At 48.9% G+C, this 20,757-nt stretch overlaps 2 protein-coding genes across 8 annotated transcripts in view; one reads left to right on the top strand and one right to left on the bottom strand.

Annotated features, from left to right (window-relative positions):
* KIAA0319L (KIAA0319 like) overlaps window positions 1-8,576 on the bottom strand; it is a 34,310-nt gene extending 25,734 nt beyond the window's left edge. The window contains exons 1-3 of one of the 3 annotated variants that reach the window (XM_062593981.1): window positions 8,535-8,576; window positions 7,222-7,400; window positions 876-1,585 (exon numbers count right to left, since the gene is read on the bottom strand). In XM_062593981.1, the coding sequence (XP_062449965.1) occupies window positions 876-1,585; window positions 7,222-7,375 (864 nt within the window). In that variant the 5' untranslated portion in view covers window positions 7,376-7,400; window positions 8,535-8,576. Of the gene's footprint in view, window positions 1-875; window positions 1,586-7,221; window positions 7,401-8,191; window positions 8,234-8,534 lie in introns of those variants that run through there. The other 2 variants (XM_062593983.1, XM_062593980.1) reach the window with 2 other exon arrangements.
* Window positions 8,577-8,753: 177 nt separating this feature from the next.
* On the top strand, window positions 8,754-14,558 carry NCDN (neurochondrin). 5 transcript variants are annotated; one of them, XM_062594063.1, is made up of 7 exons: window positions 8,754-8,998; window positions 10,094-10,230; window positions 10,714-11,700; window positions 12,136-12,377; window positions 12,897-13,121; window positions 13,354-13,496; window positions 13,840-14,558. In XM_062594063.1, exons 2-7 carry the CDS (start codon window positions 10,108-10,110, stop codon window positions 14,274-14,276), a joined length of 2,157 nt encoding a protein of 718 aa, XP_062450047.1. In that variant the 5' UTR covers window positions 8,754-8,998; window positions 10,094-10,107; the 3' UTR covers window positions 14,277-14,558. The 5 variants fall into 5 exon arrangements, with proteins under 5 accessions (XP_062450047.1, XP_062450050.1, XP_062450046.1 ...); XM_062594062.1 differs by lacking the exon at window positions 8,754-8,998 and adding an exon at window positions 9,238-9,386; XM_062594064.1 differs by lacking the exon at window positions 8,754-8,998 and adding an exon at window positions 9,370-9,442.
* Window positions 14,559-20,757: the final 6,199 nt, after the last annotated feature.

Consider the following 20,757-nt stretch of genomic DNA (forward strand, 5'->3'; position numbering starts at 1 on the left):
GGCTGCCCTGGAATTCACAGCGGTGTCCTTTGGCTGCTCTCCACATCCTGCTCTGCAGAGTGGTGGCTCAAATCAGTCACAGCCCTACCTGGAACTGATATTTGCAAACAAGGGAGAGAAACTCGGTTAAATATCTAGAACAAGAACATAACTACACGAAAAAGCACCAGGCTTCAACAGCACTAAATCCCAGAAACATGGTAGAAGATACTTGAGAAACAGTTTCAGAAAGCAGGATTTTTGCTATATCACTATCATTACTACAGGAGCTTCTTTGTGTGATAAGTTTCAAAGATGTATTTGCAGATTTAAATACACAAACTTCCATTTAATGATTCAAATGTGTCGATTCTTGTTGAGACAAATATCTAGAACTACTAGATTAACATTTTACGTTTTTGGAGCAAAGTCAAAACTGGTTTCCTTTAACCAATGCCAATATAAGTTTTTGCAGATTTGAGAATCTGAAGCCCTCTTTGGGAATAGAGCAAAAAAATTAATGTGTTAACTCAAATAAGTGAGCTGACAGGAAAATACACTGAAAACTTTATGCATAAGTCTATAAAATATTGCACTTAACTGCCTCAGTTCATTACACTCAAAAGGAAGAGCTTATTTTATTTTGTTGACCTAAAAAGGTACTTTACAGCTAACAGTTTTCAACTCCCAGACACTCTCCATTAAGATTACATCTCACCTTTCCTTCTCATCTGGCAAGTATGTTTTGTGATTATACAAGGGATAAGCATCATCATGCATTCAGTCTCCCCATACCTCTGCAAAGGTAGTTATCCAGACGAGAGAAGAAAGCAAGACCAGGTAGAAGAATGGTAGCAATCCAAGCCAGTCCCATTTCAGCCCCAGCAGTCACTTACCTGTAGAAAGCCAGTGCCATTTGCTTCACTTGATCTATTCACATTATTGCTTTTCGGAGGGAATGGGCTTTGGGTTTTCTGCTCTCTTGAAGTCTGTCCATTTTTAGTGGAGTCTTTCCCTTGATTTGGATGGCCTTCAGGAATAGGCCTGTCCTGCAGTGAAGAGCTAAGTACTCTTCGATTCTTCCACTCTGTTTCACTTCGTTTTCTTCTGGATTTGCTGTCTGGAGCTCTGGCTGGCTGGTCAGCTGCAGTCTCACCACTGGGACTAGCTGCTACATCCCTTTTCAGAAAATCCATTCTGCTGCTTGCCAAGTTCCATTTCTGAAAGGTTCTCTGCAGGTTATTTTTGCCTCGGACAGGGATGTCCCAGTCCAACCACTTGTGAAGCCGGGTCTTTGCATCACCTTCTATTTGATACTTTAAGAAGTGCTCTGTGCTCTTTGATTTCTTTAAAAACACCAAAACAGAGTCAGAAGAGCCAGTCCTGTTTGCCTGACACATGCCAGGCACAGTGCAGTTCACCTGGATGCACATATTTTCCAAGAACCAAAAGGCATCACAGGCAGGGCTCCGGCAGCAAGCAGTCTGACAGGACTGTACAGTATGAAATCCTTCCAGGAGTCGTAAATGGTCATCTTCCCACGATCTCAAACGGCAACCAAATAGGATCTTCCCTAGTTGGCATTTAGATCTGTTCCAATTTGCGTCTGAGAAGTGGAGAAGGAAGAGAAAAAGAAAAATCTCATTTTTTTTTTTTTTTTTTATAGCAGTGGGCAATAAATCTTCATCACTATTGTCAAGGTGAATTTAGAGCGCAGAAGTGATATGGGAGAGAGTAAGAACAGGGAATTGGGAGCCTTCCTTGAACCTATAGCCGGATATACTATCTAGTACTTGCAGATGGTGGGTTGTTGCTTAGTCATAGGCATGTCAGTTTTCCCTCTTATCAGTGGCACCATTACCCAAATTTGAGAGTAATGAGATTAAAACCAAACTTGCAGAGCTCTTAAAAATGAACAAAAATGTTAGCTGATGCTTTTGCAGCCAAAGTTTGAGTATCTCATTAGATACTTAAGTTTCTCTTAGGACACGAAACTTCTCTAGCAAGTAGAGAAGGCATCCCTTTTGATATTTCAACTGTAAAATCATGTTTTATAGGAAGGTCACTTGTATTCCTGGAACATCCTACTCAATGCTTGATTTTTCTATAGACTGTACAACAAAAGTAGTCAAAAGTGAAACAATTCTGTTTTAGAGAAGACTGAAATGCACAGACTGAATAGTGAGGCCATAGATCCCAGCAAGTTAAGAGCCAGAAATTGAACCTGGGTGTCCTAAGTCCAAATTCTTATTCTAGCTTCTAGGTAATATTGCCTCTCAGCTCTGCTGCCCATATTTTTCTTGAAGTAGAACTTCAGAATCAATGGCCTCAGCTTAAGAGCATTACAAAGGCACTTCTCTCTCCCATATTGAAGTGTGAGGTCAATGCCAATTACTTTGGCTGAAGTTTTTCCATTTGAGTTGGAGAAGTCATTATATCTTCTAGAACAGTGATCTGCAAAGCCTATCTTCCCCACCTGCTTTGCTGTGGTGCTTTCTGTAACAGATATCATCTATCAAATATTTTATTAAAGAGTCAAGTTACTTTCTATCTCACATCAGGGGTAAAGAAGCAACTGCTTTGCATATTGATTTTTTTTAGCATGAAAAATTAGAGTGTTTGCATGGATTAATGGATTAAAGGCTTTCAAAATTCAGAGCTCTGCAGATTAAGGACTCCCTAAAAATAGACTAATGACCTATGGGACTGTTACCCTGTGCTGTGTTCAGCATCCAAGGGATAATAGGTCACTGGAAGATTACTTTACAAACTATGTCACTAGACTCTGAGTTGTGCAGCTAGAGACTATGTTCCAGAACTGGATCCCTGCCCATTAGGAAGGGATTTCTTGAACACAACACAAAAGGGAAACTTTGTTCTTCATGAAAAAAGGGAAGTCTAAATCTAAATTATAATACTCTGATCCCCATTTCTCCACAGCATATAAACAGAACTCGAGTAACATATTATTATTCCAGTAATTTGAATGAATTCCAAATTCATGTTGCATTATACCCAGTGATGTTTGCTATACCTGAAATTAAACAGGGGTGAAGAGGCTACTGATCTCTCTCTCTCTCTTTCGCTCCCCCCCCCCAAAAAAAATAAAAAACAAAAAAACTTCCATCCCACTTCTTTCACTCAGTACTTACAAACACATTAAAGATTAGACATACGTTGAGCACAGGAGAAAGGTTGCAAAAAACTCCAGATCATCATCCATTGATTAAAAGTAATTTGGTGATAGCAGTGCAGGCTGTTTTATGATTCTTGAAATAAAAGTTCCCCACTGCCCCACACAAAATGATTGACACCCCAGCTGAGCCAGTGCAGGCTTAAGTAGCACCAAGTTTTCTAAATGCCAAATGTTGAACAGACATTAGTGCAAAGGGGAAAGATTTTTCTGATCAAGTCTGGAGTTCACAAGCAGTGGTCAGGCTAAACTTTCTGAAAGGCTAACACCAGTCCTGCAAAACTACCTGAGAAGTAATGCATGTGAATGAAAGCATCTTCCACTCTGGCTATTTTAGGCTGCTTTAAGTATTGAGCTTAAGGACTTTAGACTCTTGCTGTAGAGACACCTACCTCATCCTGCTGAAAGGGCAAAGAACTCTGACCTTCTGAATCACAGCTAACACCTGAAGCAGTAGATTTAAAAGTACTGTGACATTTCCCTTCCTCTTGCACCATCCCCAGCACCTCCTGTATAATCTTGTCTGACCAGAGAAGGTGAGTTGGGAAGACAAGCGACTATTTCTTTTTAATTCAGTTATCCGAAATACCACAATATGTGTAACTCAGCTTTTCTACTACTAATCAATAAAGGAATCTGATCACAATGACATCCTCAGACCCAGAACAGATTAGATTGTTTAAAAAGAAAGGTCATATTCACGCACCTTCTGTGTAGAATCTCTTGCTACGCCAGCAAAAATTTCAACTCGAAGTGAGAACTCACGTCCCCACGTGGGGAGTTTGTTTTTGAGACATCAGAAAGAAGGAAGCAAAGATTATATTTATAGCTCATTTGTGAAGCCAGCTCAGCAAAGGCAGTTTGCAAACAGAGGGGTACAGAGTGCCAGCATCAGCTGTCACAGAACGCACTTGAGATGTGTGACCTCACCACTGAGGACCAGTGAGAGCACTGGGTGTCCAAATCCACAACCGTGAGGAGGGATGCAAAGCTTTTCACCCAAGAGAAGTCCAAATGCAATGTCTAAATGAAACATTGCATATGTTCAACAGAGAGAGAAGCTCACAATAACACCTTTAAAAACAGCATTATTTTTGTCATGCTTCATCAACATAGAGCCCTTCCTTTGAGAGCAAGCAGACAGCAGTCTGCCCAACCAGGGTAAACAACTGACCTCATTACACTCTGAAGTGCTTGGACTGACAGTCACCCTGGGATAACACTGTGCACACAGGCAGGGAGAGGCAGTTGGCACTAACCTGATGGATCGAGAGGCGGGATGGAGTACAAGGAATGCATACACACACACACACACACACACAGATTGGACTCTGGGAAACAAGTTACAAATGGAAGGATAATGCTACTGCTGTGAATTTCAGGAGGATCTTATCCATTGAGCCAACTGAATCTAAAAATTTACTTTCTGTTAAAGGTGAAGCACTGTCTCTGACGAACCCCAGGTGAAAGAAACCTGCTACCCTGCCATCCACATCTCCAGGCTGCCAGAAAAAATCATCTAGCATGTTCACATTTCCTTCTGTCCTACAGCAACACACTGCAGGCTGAAAGAATTGTTCTGATGAGAAGCCACCAACTCCTACTTGTGGCCTACCAGAGACCTCCATTAGGTGGACACGCACCTGTAGCAAAACAAAAAAGGCAGCTCTGAGTACAAGCCAGAGTTACCAATTCAGCCCAGACCCAACTTTCTGACTGCACAAGATTAATTAAAAAAAAAAAAGAGAGAGAGAGAGAGAGAGAGGAGGATTCACAAGAACCACTAATGCAGCCGTCTCCTAGCTGCCTTTTCCAGAACAGCAGACAGGCATCACACACAGCAGAACAGAATACAGAGCAGCAGCTCTATTTACTATACACAATGTCAGGCATATGACAAGTCAGAGCCACAGCGCTTCCCTGCTATTAGAAAAGGCTACATAGCGGAGCAGAAAGAATCACATACCACTGGCAAAAAACAAGACTTGCAGAAAAACAGAAGACAGAGCCATAAACAATCTGTTCAGTCCCTTCTAGTTCCTGGTGCTGGATGATATGCAACAGTGCACAAGCAGCTGTATGCAGGATCTTCCAGACTGGTCAGACTAGCAGGCCGGTAAATCTGTTCACTGACGACGTCAGTGCCGGCACCTTCAGAGGAAGGCACAAGAAACCTCTCAGGAGGAATGTCCCTGAGGACAAGTTTTCTCTTAAACCCCAGTAGCCTAACCAGCTTAGCACAATAAAAAAAAAAAATCACATGACTATTATACATTGTGTGTGCTCAGTAACTTTTGAAGACTTATTTATTTTAGTATATCAATAGACAAAATGCTGCCCTTCTCAACTGGCAGAGAGCTCCTTCTCCTGAGAGCAGCTGAGCTTTGCTGAACAACAGGAGAAATAAACGATTAAGAATGGTTTCTATTAATAAGCTCAGATTCACAAACTTATTTTGGCAGTTAATGCATACTGATATCAGATTAATGATTAAAGCTTGACTGCATAGACATTTTCTAATCTGTCATGTGTAACCAATTATGTCAATATAGTTCCTCTTACGTAACTTGGCATGATCACACTGATCCCTACACAATCAAGATTCCTCTTCACTTTAACAAACTCTGCTGGCTAAGTAACTCAAATCAAACCAAAAGAACAGAAACCCCAATGTGGAAAGAGTGTCCATATAAGCACAGCTACGTCACACAATTATATTTGTTTCCATACATACATCAGCCTTCACAGTTCTAAATCTCCAAAGTATATAAGCCCTCAAATACTGCAGCAGTGTAGGAACACCCTGCTAGCACAACATATGATCTGTCGCTCTCGCCCTAGGCTTCTGAAATAGTACTAAAGACAGGAAATACTAAGCAGGAAGTCCAGTCCACACAGAAATGTGCAATCCATCAACTATACCATCCAAACACTAAGTACTGAGTACACTTTGCTAAGAACAGGAATATAATGCATCTTTCCAGGTTGTAAATCAGCAGATCAAGGTCACACAGCTCACTAGCTTAATCAAATCTATCATTTGATAAATATCTAGGAAAGCCCGGTGAAACAACAGGAACCCTGTGGCAGCCTACACAACAAATCTACCTAAGGAGAGAAAAGAGAAAAAGAAAAAAATCTACTTTTCATATCATGCTAACATTAAGATGTAGTAACCTTCCAGCAAAGACAAAGCAGTTGGCAGTTGCCACACAGGTTAACATATATTGAAGTCACCATTGCCTCAAACCTGTAATTCACCACTATCTGAACAAAAACAAAACACACAGAACAAACTTTCTTATCTTCACTAACATTTGGTAAGTGCTAGGTGCACACATGGGGAAAAAATATCATCTTCCTGGTAAATATTTGGCCTTAACAACACTCACAGGAGCTTAACACTTCTCTCTGAAAAGTCACACACTGAACCTTTTTAATACAAAACAAAACAATTCATCGCATAAAAAACAAATTAGCGGCTTGTATGGAAGTTATTTACTTGGGGAGGAGGTTGGTTGCTCAACTTTTAACAGGAAATAAATACCAAGCACAACAATTATCTGCAGATAAATTCAGACTAATGATACACTGTGTTTGAGGGGAAGTCAAAGTGCTGAAAAATGCTCTTGGCTTTCAAGTATTCCTTAGATGAAATAGTATCACTTATTTCTCTTGCATAAAAAGATCCTCAGAGAAAGTTCTCTAAGCAATACAGGCAAATGCCTGAGAGCAAGCATGAAGCATAGAAATCAGCTGTGCAGAACAGATAAGACACTCTGCTGCAGTCACCCTGGTGCCAGCTACTTTGCACTCAGACTAGCAGGTGGCTATTAGAATGGTAGTGTTATAAAAAGTCCCCCTACCACCACCCCTCTTCATCACCTGTTGCTTTGGTTGTATTAGCTTTTTGACAACTTAGTAGCAAAACAACAAGGTTACTTTACCACCTACAATGCCTAACAGCTAATAATTTCATCTTCTTTTCAGAATATTTTAAGTGAGAGGGATAAATATAAATAAAAATACATATACAATCCCACAGAGACCTGAAAAATCACCTGTTGAGGAGCACCAGGCACACAGGCAAGCACACAAGTAGAAGAGGTGCAGACTTCTCAGCTGCCTTGCAGGTTGTCCTAGGCAGTATTGTGATAAAAATAGAGCGCCAATACTGAACTTGACTTCCAACCTTTTCTCCATGGCCTTCGCGGGCAGCAACAAGGCTCTAGAAATATGTAAAAAGAGAATATCTATCAGCAATTGATACGTTTTGCAAGAACCTAGTCAACAAAGTGAGGAGCACGGAACATTTGTGGAGGAAAGGGAATGCCTAATCTTATCTGCTGTGACTTAGTCCAACTGCTGCTAAGTAACTATCAGTATCATGATACTGAAAAGAAACCTGAAGTAAGAAAGCTTCCAGTTGTTGAGCTGCAGTGCACCACCATCTGCCTTTTTCATCAGTGTTATGCTCCTCCACCACACCACACCACTTTCACTGATGAAACACCAACAGCAAAACATCCAGCACCCTAACACCCTGAATTTCAAAGTCACGTTTGGAAAAGTTCGATTTCGAATACACTATGGGCAACAGATACCCAGCCATCTCTGCCAGGATAAGACAGACACTGATAAAGCCAGCACATCTGCTAGGCGATGTCATCAGCTGCATGCCAGTGCTGGCTGGTACCAACCAGAAACAGAGAAAAGAACATAACAGTACTGAGAAACAAACAGCTAAAGAGCTATTTTGCCCCCATACTTCGCTCCGCAGAGCAGAGATGATGACAGTATTGATGCTCAATCTCAGTGTTTCTAATCCAGAAGGCTCTTTTACAGCTTCAGGCATTACTGAAGCCTGAACTGGGTACACAACTTAGACTCCTCTGTGGAATGCACGTTAGGAGAGCAATGTTTTACAAGAAATAAATACTTTCTGTTTTTCAAAGAGTAACAGAGCATCAGAGAACATTATCAGAGATCTGACTACCAGCATATCGTTTAAAAACTCACGTTTGATATTGAGAAAACTGGCTCAAGCACCAGGTAGCAAAGAGCACGGGCAGCAGACAGACTACGCCGCCGTCAGGAGGAGACTACGGCAAATCCCAGCTGCGCTCAGGGCGAAGCTGCGGACGCTCGGCCAACAGGTAGCTACGGAAACCGCCCGCGCTGAACTTCTCGGGTTTATCGCCACGTATTGAAACAAGCGCGGCGCGGCTGCTCGCCGCCGTCTCAGCACCGGCATAAGGCGACGCCGCTTCGCCAGCCGCGACGCGGCAGCGGTCGGCGGGGCAGAGGCGGCCTGTGCCGGCCCGGCCGGCGGGGGTCCGCGGGGGGCGGCGGCGGCACGTACCAGGGGCGCGGGGCGAGGCGGGCGCGGCTGCTGGCGGGCGGCGGGCGGGCGGCGGGGCCGGGGCTCCAGCGCGCCGGGCCGGGCGGCGGCGGCGGCGCGGCCTCCTGCCCCGCTGCCATGGGGGCGGCCGGCGGCGACGGCGGGCGACCGCTCACCTCTCACCCGGAAGCGCACCGCCGCCTCCCGGAAGTGGAAGTAACTCTGCTGGCACGGCCCCCCCCCGCGCGCCCCCGCCTCCTGTCAGCGCCGGTGCTTCCGCCGCGAGGCGGCTGCGGCGTCCCGGCAGAGACACGGACACGGACACGGACACGGACACGGACACGGACACGGACACGGACACGGACACGGACACGGGCCGCGCGGCGCCGCCTCTCCCGCAGCCACCGGGCGAGGACAGCGCGCCGCCGGCGAGCTGCCCACACGCCGCATGGAGGCGGTGGCTTCGGTGACCTCCTAAGAACGCGGTAGGCGATTGGCCGGCGCTGAGTTTCCGGCCCGCGGATTGGCTGGGAGGCGAGGCGAGGCCGGGAGCAGACCGGATCCCGCAGGCCCCACAGCCAGGCCCCGCGGCCCCGTCCCAGGCTGGGTCAGATCAGCCCCCCCCCCCCGAGCCGGGCCAGATCGTCTCCCAGCGGCTCTGCCCAGCGCGGTCAGACCCGCAGCCCGCCATAGCCGGGCCGGAGCGGCCCCACAGCCCCCTCAGCGAGCGGTGCCGCGGTCCTGCGGCTTTCCTGGGTCTGTGGTGCGGAGCCCCCCGGGAGCCCCGGCCTCGGCTTTGGGTGCTGTGCGCGCTGGTAGGCAGGCAGTAAACTTCTCTGCAGCTGCGGTTTGTGATGGAGGCGTTGATGACAGGTTCTTGATCCCAGCGACATGAATGTATGGCTGTAATTAAGGAGTTTTTCTGCCGTGTAATTATGCAAATAACAAGGAAATGCAAACCTCGTTGGAATATAGTTAGAAAGAGGAGTTCCTCTTCATTTTAAAAATGCAAATTGGTTTTAAACAAGAAGAAGTATGAACCCATTTTAATCATGTGATCTCTCTTTATCAAAATGCTGATCTGCAGTGATCTCCTTTCCTTAGTGCTAGCACAGGGTTCCAGGTATAAAGCTGTGGGCACCCGTAATATCAAATCCAACTATGTCTTCCAAAGCAATCAGTCGTAAGACATCAGACACTATTTGAAACTTCAAGTAACAAAACAAGAGCTCTGCTGCACGTTGTAGAATGAGTCCTTGATGTCTGCAGCCAACTGTTTATGCAACTGATTGTATGTAGCAGCTTGTATGGCTACAAAATTTATTTACTAACTAAAAAATAATGCAACTCATCTTAAAATCTAACTACTAATGTTGATTCTCCAGTCCTCTTTTGGTAAGGAAACTTTCAGGAAGGCATACATCAAGTAAAGTAGCATTTCTTATGGATTTAATTGAATATCTCCTAAGTCTCTGTGTAGGGGCTAGGGAAAAGCAGAGAATCTGATCATTTTTCACTGCAGCTCTTTTATATTCCTATCTATTTCTCTTTTGCTAAACGCTGGCTTTCCACATTTGCAGCTGGCTTGATCACCATGGCTTCAAACTCTGGAGCTGCTCCTGGTACTGAGGGAGCCAGAAATTTAACATTGAAGAGGTGCCTTGATGTGCTCAGAGATGCAAAAAATGACAGCGAGCAGTTTGCAGCCCTGCTTCTGGTAAGACTCTACCTTGGAATGATGCCACTGAATGTAATATTTTTGGAAAAACACAGGACTGGCTGCTCTGATAGACACCCTGACTGAAAAAGCAAGTACAGAAGGCAAAACTCACTGTTAGCCCAGGGCATTTGAGATGAGGATGCCTGAGTTTTGCTTACAACTTGCTGACATGGTGGGAGTTCGGGGGCAAGATGCTCCAAGTGCTTATACCCTGATCTTCCCACTAGCAAGATGGATATAGCCTCTCCTTTTCCTGGGTGTCCTAAGCGTTAATCAGCATCTCTTGAAGCACTCTGGTAAAGCTGGGGATTAGGACGTTGACCCAGTGCCCAGCTAAATGGCCAGGGAATCATTTTTTTTTTTTTTTTTTTTTTTAAAAATCAAAGTTCTTTATGCTTTTTATTTAGCTGTTCAACCCTATAAAGAGCAGTAGCAAAGCCTCTTCTTGTGCTGCCTGCTCACCGCTGGTTTATCTTACAGGTGACCAAAGCAGTCAGAGCAGGAGAAGTAGACTCTAAAACTCGTCGCCAGATCTTTGATGCAATTGGATTCACGTTTCCGAATCGCCTGCTCGCCTCCCGGGAGCCTCCAGCAGGCTGCCCAGAGCACATGTTCCAGGCACTTGGCCTTACTCTGCTGGCCTGTTTCTGTACCGATCCACAGTTAGCCAGCCACTCCCAGATACTGAACAAGATCCCAGCCTTCAATGACATCCTGGTTTCCCCCAGAAATCCAGACAGTTCATCCATGGTGGATGATGTGTACCAGTGCCTGACTGCTGTCATGGCCACTCCCAGGGGCCCCAAACAGTTGGTGTCCAAAGGAACAGTGTCTGCCCTCTGCCAGGCCTATGTGAACTGCAGTTATGGCTCTGACCGTGCCTTGCAGCTGCTCCTGGGGCTCTTGGCCACAGCAGAGGCTAAGTGCTGGCAGAGAGACACTCCACACCTCTTGGCTGTGCTGAGCAAGCTCTCCGATGAGTTTCTCAAGACTGAAGACATGACCAAATTTAAGCTGTGTGAGGTTCTGCCTCACTTCATCCCCCTGTCACCACCACTCACACAGGACTCGCAGGGCTCTGAGTGCCTCCACAAGCTTTACGCAGGGCTGGCTCGCATCCTGGGCAGTAAACTCAGCCAGTCACAGCGGGACCCTGCTCTGAAGCTTGCTGCCTGCCTTGTGCAGGCGTGTGGGTCAGACTGGATCCCAGCAGGGCGTGCTGGAGGCAAATTCTTGGCCTTGCTGGTGAACTTGGCTTGTGTGGAGGTCCGCCTGATTCTGGAAGAACCAGATCCCATGGATGTGGAGGAGAAGAAGGAAGTGGTAACAGCCTGCTATGTCCTTATTGAGATGGGGATCCAGGAATGCCTGAGCGAAGAGAAGCCGCTGCTGGAAGAAGTGCAGAAAATGCAGCTCATGAGAATCATGGAGGAGGCATTTGGCGCTGTAATATTCTATCTGAGACAGGTAATGCAGATCCTGGACATAGTTTATTTTTCAAGCAAAGGATGTGTTTTATGGCTGTTCACTATGGAGTTCTCTGGGAGGCTTTGATACCTGATCACTGGAAAGCTTGAAATGGGTCTTACAGACCTCAGTAGGGCCTCATCTACAGTGTGGTGTGGCCAATCTGATAAATCACAAGACAGGGGATTATAATCTTAATGATCACTGTGATTTTTGTTTTCCTCTTCCTTATCTTTTCTACCTCTAAATAAATAAAAGAGTCAGCATCTACTTTAGTTACAAAAGTCCAGACTGGTTGCAGCAGCTCAACAGCTTATGTCTGCAGCAGTGTATATCAAATTATGCACCTTTGCCCAGTGGGGTTTTCATACCTGAGTTAACTGGTGAGGACAGTAGCCCTCATCTCATTTTCTACCTGCTTGCTTCTCCATGCAGGTTAGGCAGGAGGAGCTACACAATCCTTTTATATTTGCTTCTGTTCGAATCCTTGGAGCCTGGATGGCAGAAGAAACATCCTCCCTGAAACAGGAAATCTGTGAGCTGTTGCCTTTCCTTGTTCATTATGCCAAGAAGCTTTTCAAAGAGGGAGAGACAGCTGCAAGTCTTTCCCAGCATGATGGGACGCCGGCTGGGCTCGACAGCTCCGAGGGCTCAGGCTTACCCCGGGATGCTCTGAGGTGAGTATCTTAAGTACAGAGTTGGTGCATGCTGCTGCTTGAGGTATTCCAGCATTTCAGCACGAACAGGCTCATTTCCTGAGTCCAGAGAAATGCATCCTGCATCTATGTCAGATTCCTGTTTGTTCTTTGCTGTGAAAGAGGCAACTGGAACTGCTGCAGTACATTCACAGAGGGCTTGGACAGTGTATGACTAATGAGGGATGTGCCAGCTATTCACAGACACTGGGAGACAGGGAAGGACTTGTGGAGTCTGTATGTCAGGGTTCTAGTGGTAACAAATAGGGGAAATAATAGGGCTTTTATACTCTACTGTGGGAATGCAGTACCTTTCCCTCAGGCCTGAGGCCCTCTGCACTGTGTTGCCTGTTGAGCTGATTTGAGAGTCATTTCTGTTCTCTGTTCTCCCTGGATTTCCAGTTCCGTGTGCTCCTTTTTCCCTCAGTTAGATGTAACTGCAGGGCTCAGACCCAGATCTCTGCATTCTTGCTTGTGTTTCAAATCTCTTTCCTTTTCCAGATTTCTGCTACCTGGCTTTTGCCATTTAACAGCAGAGGACAAGCCCCGGGACATCCTCGTCTCAGAAGGATTACCAGCACTGCTGTGTGAGTACTTCCTGCATCAGTGGAAGGTGCTGATATCGGAGCCCAGGTCCCTGACTCCATTGACAAGCACTGAAATGAGTCTACAGACTGCATGTGGGATTTTCTTTAACCTGGTTGTGACTGCACCAGCTATTATCAGGTAAGAGACCCAGAGCCACAGGAGTGTGTTTTAAGATTGTCAGTGGGAAGAAAGAGGGTACGTTGTGAAGTGAGTTTGCTCAATCTTTTAAGACATGAACTTTACTGTAAAGGGACTTCTCTGTTTTCAACACCAATCACATTACTTTTTTGTTGCTACATTTAACCTTGACATTTTCAGATGCTTTGGGCTCTTCTCAGGGAATGTGTCTCAGGGTTTGCTTTCTCTCTAGGCAAGACAAGTCTTTTTCCTCTTTGATGGACATGTTGATGAAGTCTCTGCCATTTCTGCTACCCCAGAAAGATCACCTGGTTCTAGCAGCCAACATTGCCACTCTGGGCTTGATGATGGCCAGGATTCTTGCAAATTCAGCAGGTAAGAAAAATTCCCACTGTCAAAGTTGCATGCTGCTCTTTTTCCTGGGCAGAGCCTGGGGCCTGAGTGATTGGGCTAGATAAAGCCCAAGGGACACAGTTCCAATTTTGGGTGGAATTTCTGTCTTTGGTAAAGTGATAGAAACAAAACCTAAAGGAGGAAGGAGCATATATAAAATTCAGCAGAACAGTGAGCTGGGAAGCAGTGTGGATTTAGAGATTTCTAGAGCAGGAGTATATGGCTTTTGTCCCCTCAAAAAGCTCTGCTGCAGGCTGACCTGTAGGAGGGTCACTCCTTTGGCCTAGTGAGTCATTCATTTCCATTTGTTTCCTGTTTCTTTCAGTTCTTCAGGGGACCAAGTCTGCCAAGGAGTTTTTTGGAGCTACCATTCACTTCCTATCAGAGGCCCACGCTGCTCAAACAGACCCCAACAGCCACTGTTTGGCCATGGCCGTGTCGCCTGCCTATGAGACCGCCTGGGCTGACATCCGTGAGCTTTGGTTCCTGGGGATGCAGGCCTTTGCCAGCTGTGTGTCGCTTTTCCCGTGGCTGCCACAAACAGTGCTCCAGGCACAGTGGCTGGAAGGTCTCTCGGAGTTGTTGGCCCAAGTCGCTCCAACCTCAGTGGATTTTGAACTCATTGCTGCTTTCCAGGGTGTCTTGGTAGAGCTGGCCAGAGCCAGTAAACCATGCAAAGAAGTGATTATGTTGCACCAGGGGGAGGAATGGGCAAATCTTTACGGTATGGCAGCTTTGGAACAGTGTCTTTCTGAGCAGTAGAGTCTCTTTTCATCAGCAATACAGGGTGGAAAATAAAGCCAGGCACCTGCACAAAATGTGTTAATCGTCACACAGACTCTGATGCTAGGTAGGGACAAGAAACATTTACAAGACCAAACTTCATAAAATTAGAGCAATGCAGCAGAGTGCAGCAGGATTTGTTCAGTGCGAATACCTGATGCCCAGAACAGTTGCTGCCTCTATATATTTCAAGATGTACCTGTTCAACCTTCTGTCAATGTTTCTTTATCTTTAAAAACAACCCTTTACACTTTTGAGGAAGTTTTCTGTTGCTTCATTTTTCTTCCTTGCCGCGCTGTCAGGATTTATTTCTGCCCAAAACACTGGCAGGGTGCCTGCTTTCCCATTTAACATACTCTCACAGTTTCTTCACAGCAGCCCTCTGAGGATGTCCTGCGGATGTTAGTAAGGTAGCTTTGCATGACAAATGAAGGGCTGCAGACAGTGGGAAAAGGAAAAGTTTTAAAATTTGCTAGTAGAAAGGAGAATAACTTTGTAACTTGGCACAGGCCAGTCTCTTTCTAGTGTGAAGACATGCAGAGGCCCTGTTACTGTGCTGTGATATAACCTGCCCTGTTCACACTCATGACCAGTACTATCATCCCAAATTCATGCATGGAAAACCTTTACAGCACCACTTGCTGTTCTGTCCTGTAACACACCTGCACAAGGTGCAGTCATGAGATTTGTTGGCTCAGGCTCCCTCTCACTGCAGAGGTGGGATGTACGGGGAGGATTTTCCATTCATGCAAGGAGAGGTCCCTGTAAAAGCCTAGGCACTAAAGAGGACTCTTCAGAGTCCTCTGGTAAAGACTGTAAATGTAGATGGCAGTGAATTACACCTCACTGTCCCTACAGAGCAAGAAAGTACTGTATCACTTTACAGAAGAGAGAGGCCAGATTTAACAATGTGCACGTGGATGTGTGATGGAGGGGTAAATCACGACTCCTTGTGCTTGTACCACTGGCTTTGCAGTCTGCACTCTCAGCCTGAGAGTGCCCTGTGGGCCTGCAAGTATAACGGAACCAGAAGCAATAGCCTGGATGGGGTGAAATTTTGAAGACGGAGTAACCAAAGACAGTTTTGCCCAGGACAAGAGCTCCCTGTTTAGGTCTGGTACTTTGAGGCATTTCCACCAGATGTCAGTCTAAGAGCTTTTTAGGAGAGAGGTGCTCCCAGCTGGGGAGGCTTTTTTGCCTGTCAGACAGGACAAAAACAAGGCACTGGTGTAGACTGCCATGAAAACTCATGGTTGTGAAACTGCAAAATCCTGTGGTTTAGAGAAAACTGAGTGAGGAGGTATCTCAAGAGGAAGGCGAAGTCACAGTGCATTCATATTTTATATTTTTAAGTTATCATTTTATGAAAGCAGATGCCTTCCATAACCAGAGAGAAGGTGTCTCCTGTCTATTGTTGTTCAAGGAAAGTGTCTTTCTGATCTTTCCAACTCAACCCTGAAAAGCTAATGCAAGGTGAAAGAAGGATATGTGCTACCAGAAGAGATCAATGCAAACCAAACAAGCAAATGAGCCTTCTGGAGTTGGAAAAGAGCGTAACTGATTTAGGGTGGGCTGGGTGAGTCTCCCCATTCTGCCAAGAACACCTCTTCCCTGCAACGCAGGAAGACATCAGTGTGAGCTGGAAGAGTCAAAAACGCATTTCAATTTGTCAGAAAAACACCCAAACTCTGAAATGGTGTATGCTGTTCTGCCTCTTGTCAAAGGGTGTTGGGCTTCCCATTAATAAAAGGCTACTCTTCCCCATGCTGTGCTGGGCTCTCTGTAGCTAGCAGTGCTGTCTTGGCCACCTTTAATCCCCTGTGGCCAGCAGCATGAGCTTCCATAACACCTGACCGGAGATCCAGTCTGGGTGTGCAGGAACCCTTTTAAGACTGGAGCAGTCCTGGGCCTGGAGGCCTTTGGCTGTTGGCCTTTAATTCCCAAGCAGGCTGCCTGCTAGTGGTATATCCATGCTTACTGGAAGCAAAGTAAGAGCCCTGGGAAGTCCTTCAGTTCATTTTTCAGCACATCTCTGGGCAGTAGGTCTTCTCTAGGGCACTAGTAGGTGCCTGGAGAAGACCCCTGTCTCAGTCCCTATGTCCCTCATTCTCACACTCCTCAAAGGAAGATTCCACCAGGGTGCAAAAGGAGAAGACAATCCCTGTCTTTCCTCCCGGAGACCTTACTTGGCTGAGACGTACTTATTTCTCTGCGTAACATGAAATACATTCCTCTTGGCTGCCCGTGAAGTGACAGAGGACAGGGTGAGACCCAGACGTTGCTCTGGCAGTGTTACTGGGCTGAACGCCAGGGGAGATGTGCTGTGTAGATGCCAGGGCTCCTTGGGAAACGTTACTGCTCTCTTGTCCCAGGGCACTGCTTCCTAAACATGTGCTTGGACAGAGCACTCCTAAAAGGCTAATTGCCCCTCCTGGGATCCCTGGGCTCTAACCACGGGGAGCATGTTCAAGAGGTGAGAGCACAGGAGCTGGCAAACGCCACCTGGCATGTGGACTTTTCCATTATTTGTATTTTACCACTCTGCAGGCCTCGACATGCTGAGGGCTGCTCAACCTTTTGCACGAGACAGTCTGTGCCCTGAACCACCAGCACACTAACTGGCCAAGACTCCCAGGCCACTCCAAGTGTTGTAAGCCCATGCGCAGGTTTTGCCACCGGGGCCTGGCACCTGTGGGTATCAACTCTCTGTTGCCAGAAATGTGGATGATCCCGATTACTATTGGCAGAATCCAATGCCAAGTGCGCTTTATCTCTCAGTGCATTTTCAATACCAGGGCAAGCTCTCCAGGAATGAGCTGATCTTTCACCATGGCTCGGACAAGATGAATAAGGTCCCAGAGGAGCAGATGCATGTTCTGTTCTGCTGTGACAGCTTAAATGTCACTGCAAACTCTACCATGGCATACATTATCTTACAATGTTTATTCATGTCATCCCAAAAGCACTGGCAATAAAATTAAATATTTCATAAGGTTGTTATTTGACTGCAGCACTGCAGAAACCACAAGCAACCCCCTTCCACAAACGTCTTGCCGGAGATGTGACGCAGGTGGTGAGGGTGTGAGGCCTGAGGAGCCAGAGGGGCTGCGCCGTTCCCTGCTCGCCCCTAGACAGGGCCATCACGCTTCGCTCTGCAGCCTTGCCTGGCTCTCCAGCCCCAGAGCAAGTAGCTTCATTCCCTGCCTGGATTCCTGCAGAAGGGATGTGGGAAATGACAGGAGAAAGCTACATTTCTCCAAGCAGCCGAGAGAAGCCAGGATTCCCAGTGGCAGGCCCCACTGGGGGGGTGAACCAGTTCATCGTTGACTGGAGTGGTGAGATGTGATCACACGCTTCTGTTTCTGTGCCCCTAAGGCCCCACTTCCGCAGTTACTTTCATCGCTGACCCTGAAGGCAGTGGTTGCTCCCTCAAGCTCCTTGCACACTCCTGGAGGAGCCAGCATGTACAACGATCTGCCTGGAGATCTTCGTTCCAAGAAGAGCTTTGGTTTGTTTTGAGGCCCTCAGCTTTACGGTGTCACCCTCTTAGCAAACACGAAGGGCATTTGGCAGGGCAAAAAGCAAGCACGGCTGGACCTGTACATGGCATGGTCTTCAAACTGGGGGGATGCGGAGCAGATAGCAGTGTAGAGTTGCATTTGCACCATGTGTAAATGACCCCCGGCAATTGCCCTGGCCGTTCCGGACCTGTGACAGAACAAGGCAGCTTTGGAGGCAGCAGCCTCCGAAGAGGCACCGTCGGAGGGGCCGGACTTTGGCACGAACACGAGCAGCTGCCCAGCATCACGCAGCACACAGGCACTTGCTGCGAGGTCCCTCGGCCCCTTCCTCAGCGCAGCCGGAGCTGGGGCTGTGGGAGACGAGGAGCCGACCCGGCCGGGCCCCGGTCCGATCCGTGGCGGTTACCCCGCGCCGTGCAGGCGCCCAGCGCCGGCTGCCCTGGCTCCTCGCCCCAGCGCCGGCTCTGCCACGAGCTCTGTGGTTCGCAGGGAGCGGCTGGTGACAGCAGGACGGCCTTTCCTTTTGTCTTTCCTTCCCTTTGTTTGTCAGCTTGGCAGGTTTCCTTCGCTCTGTCTCGTTTTCAGGTGGAAGCACGACCTCCTCTCCGAGCGCCCGCCGGGGCCGGCTCCCCCTCGGCGCCGCGGGCCTGTGGGCAGGCCAGTTGCTGTGTTTACCACTAGGATTTTGCACAGTTTCACCTCTTTCAGATGAATAAAGAATCAACATTATACGGACTAGGCGAGCAAGGGATTTTAAGAATGAACTGGAACATAACTGCAAAATACAGCATGTCCAATCCAATTTTTCCTAGCAAATGAAATGGATCTGGTGGAAAATAAATACGAAACTTTCAGGAGCAGCGTCCTTGAAAAGCGTTTGAGGGAGATGGAGAGATTTGAATAGATCAGCCCTTTACACCTCTGCACATCCCTCCTGCCTCTCTTAAATGCCATCTTTAATAGAAATAAATTAGAATAAATGATCAGCCTTTGCCTCCTAAAGACAGGTGGCAGGGTAATATTAAAAGAAATGAATAAAAAATCATTTAATGAGCATTGTTAATTAAACCTGGAAATCAAAGAGGTCTGAGTTGTGGGAATTCACAGGAAAAATGAAAATGAAGGGAGCTGTAGCTCGGGGCAGGAAGAGTGGAATTAAATTAAATGTAATGTGGGATTGTGTTTGTTAATGTCTATCGCACATCACAGTGTATTACAGTTTAGGATAAAGTGTTTGTTCTCTCTCGCACACAAATTACACACGCCACAAATGGAAACTTCTGCACGGCAATGGGCAGTCCGGCCCCAGCAAGGACTCGGCAGCCGCGCGTTGCGTGCGTTACAGCGAGGACATGGTGGCCAGGGACTTGCCCAAGGCCACGCAGCAGGTCAGTGGCAGAGCAGGACCCAGCACCCTTCCCTCGGCGCCAGGGCGCAGCAAGGGTGCTTGTGGGTGTGTGTGCGCAGCTGTGTGTATGAGCGCGTGTGCACGTGTGTGTCAGTACGTGGGTTTTGGTGTGTGTGCAGTCTGTGTGTTGTGTGTTACTGTGGACCTGCTACTGTGTGTGTCAGCGTGCATCAGTGCACATCGCTGTTTGTGCACGTGTGCCAGTGCCTGCACCAGCGCATCAGCGTGTGCATGCTTGTGTGTACCAGTGGGTGTGTCTGCATCAGCATGCGTGTGCGCACGTGTGTGTGTGTGTGCGTGCATCCATGTGTGTGCGCGCGTGCAACAGTCCCTTTGGGGGTCAGAGGTGGCTCCGGATGGCCCAGCGCTGCTCATGGCCCCACTCATGGGGCCGGACCGGGCCACCAAGGCTGCTGCCACCCCCAGAGCCCAGAGCCCTGCCGCGGCTGGGAGCGCACCCACAGGGCTGCCCCGTCCAGCGTGCAGCTCGCCCTGCCGGTGCGCAGTGCTGGTGCGCGGTGCCAGTGCGCGGTGCGCGGTGCTGGTGCGTGGTGCGTGGTGCGGCACGCAGGGAGCCGGTGCCGGTGCTGGGAGCCGCGCAGGGAGCCCCGAGGGAGGGCCCACGTGGGGCCGGGGTGGGCGGAGGGCGCGCACGCTGCCTGGCCTCGCTCCGTGGCTTTCCCCCGCTGTGTCTGGCACTGGCGCCCGCCTCCTCGGACAGCACATTCGGGTCCTCGACTCCTTCCCCGGCACAGAGCTCCCCGTTGGGAGCCCATCGGGAGCAGTGGCCCGGAGGGAGCCCCGGCCTCTGCCCCTGCTGCCGCTATCGGGCAGAGGCGAAGAGGGTCCGGGTGGCCACCGGTGACCTCCTGGCGGGGACACTAGCACCTCGCTGATAAAGTTAAACCCCAGAGCAACGCCGCGTTCCCGCAGCCTGCCCGCCCCCAAAGGCCCGCCCGCCCGTCGAGGCTCCGCCGGCCGCACTCGGCCCCGCGGCCCGGCCCGCGGCGCTCGCCAGCCCGGGGCTCAGGCGGCCCAGCGGCCGGCGCGGGGAAGCTAACGTCGGGGGGACCCGAGGGGTGACACCACGGGGTGGGTGACACCGCGGCTGCCGGAGAAAGCGCCGGCGGCTGCCGCCCGACGGCTGCGGAGCAGCCTCGGCGCGTCCCCCGGGGGCGGCGGCACCCGTCGCCCCCCGCCGCGCCGCAGCCCCTCTGACCGCGGCCCGGCCTTGCCCGACGGCTGCTCCGGCCGCGGCCGCAGCTTCGGGCCGGCCGAGCCGGGCGGCGGGGCCGGGGGGAGCCGTCGGGGCGCCGCGGGAGCGGGCGGCGCGTCCCCGGCCCCGTGTCGCTGACGCGCGCCCCCGGCGCGGCGGGCGCGCCCCCGCCGCTATAACTGGCGCGCATGGAGTCGGGGCCGGCGCAGAGGAGCGGGCGGGCGATGGGAGACGCCGCTCCGGCGGGATAGAGGGGCGGAGACGGGGGCACCCCCGGGGCCCGGCCCGCCCGGGGCTCGCCGCGGGCCCGCACCG

Source organism: Rhea pennata, chromosome 23 (genome assembly GCF_028389875.1).
Source record: "Rhea pennata isolate bPtePen1 chromosome 23, bPtePen1.pri, whole genome shotgun sequence".
In the NCBI taxonomy this organism is placed as follows: Eukaryota; Metazoa; Chordata; class Aves; order Rheiformes; family Rheidae; genus Rhea; species Rhea pennata.

Coding starts and splice junctions, on each gene's coding strand:
- NCDN (XM_062594062.1), top strand. Junction 10,231..10,713: donor AGTTTGCAGCCCTGCTTCTG/GTAAGACTCTAC, acceptor TTTATCTTACAG/GTGACCAAAGCAGTCAGAGC. Junction 13,122..13,353: donor ACTGCACCAGCTATTATCAG/GTAAGAGACCCA, acceptor CTTTCTCTCTAG/GCAAGACAAGTCTTTTTCCT.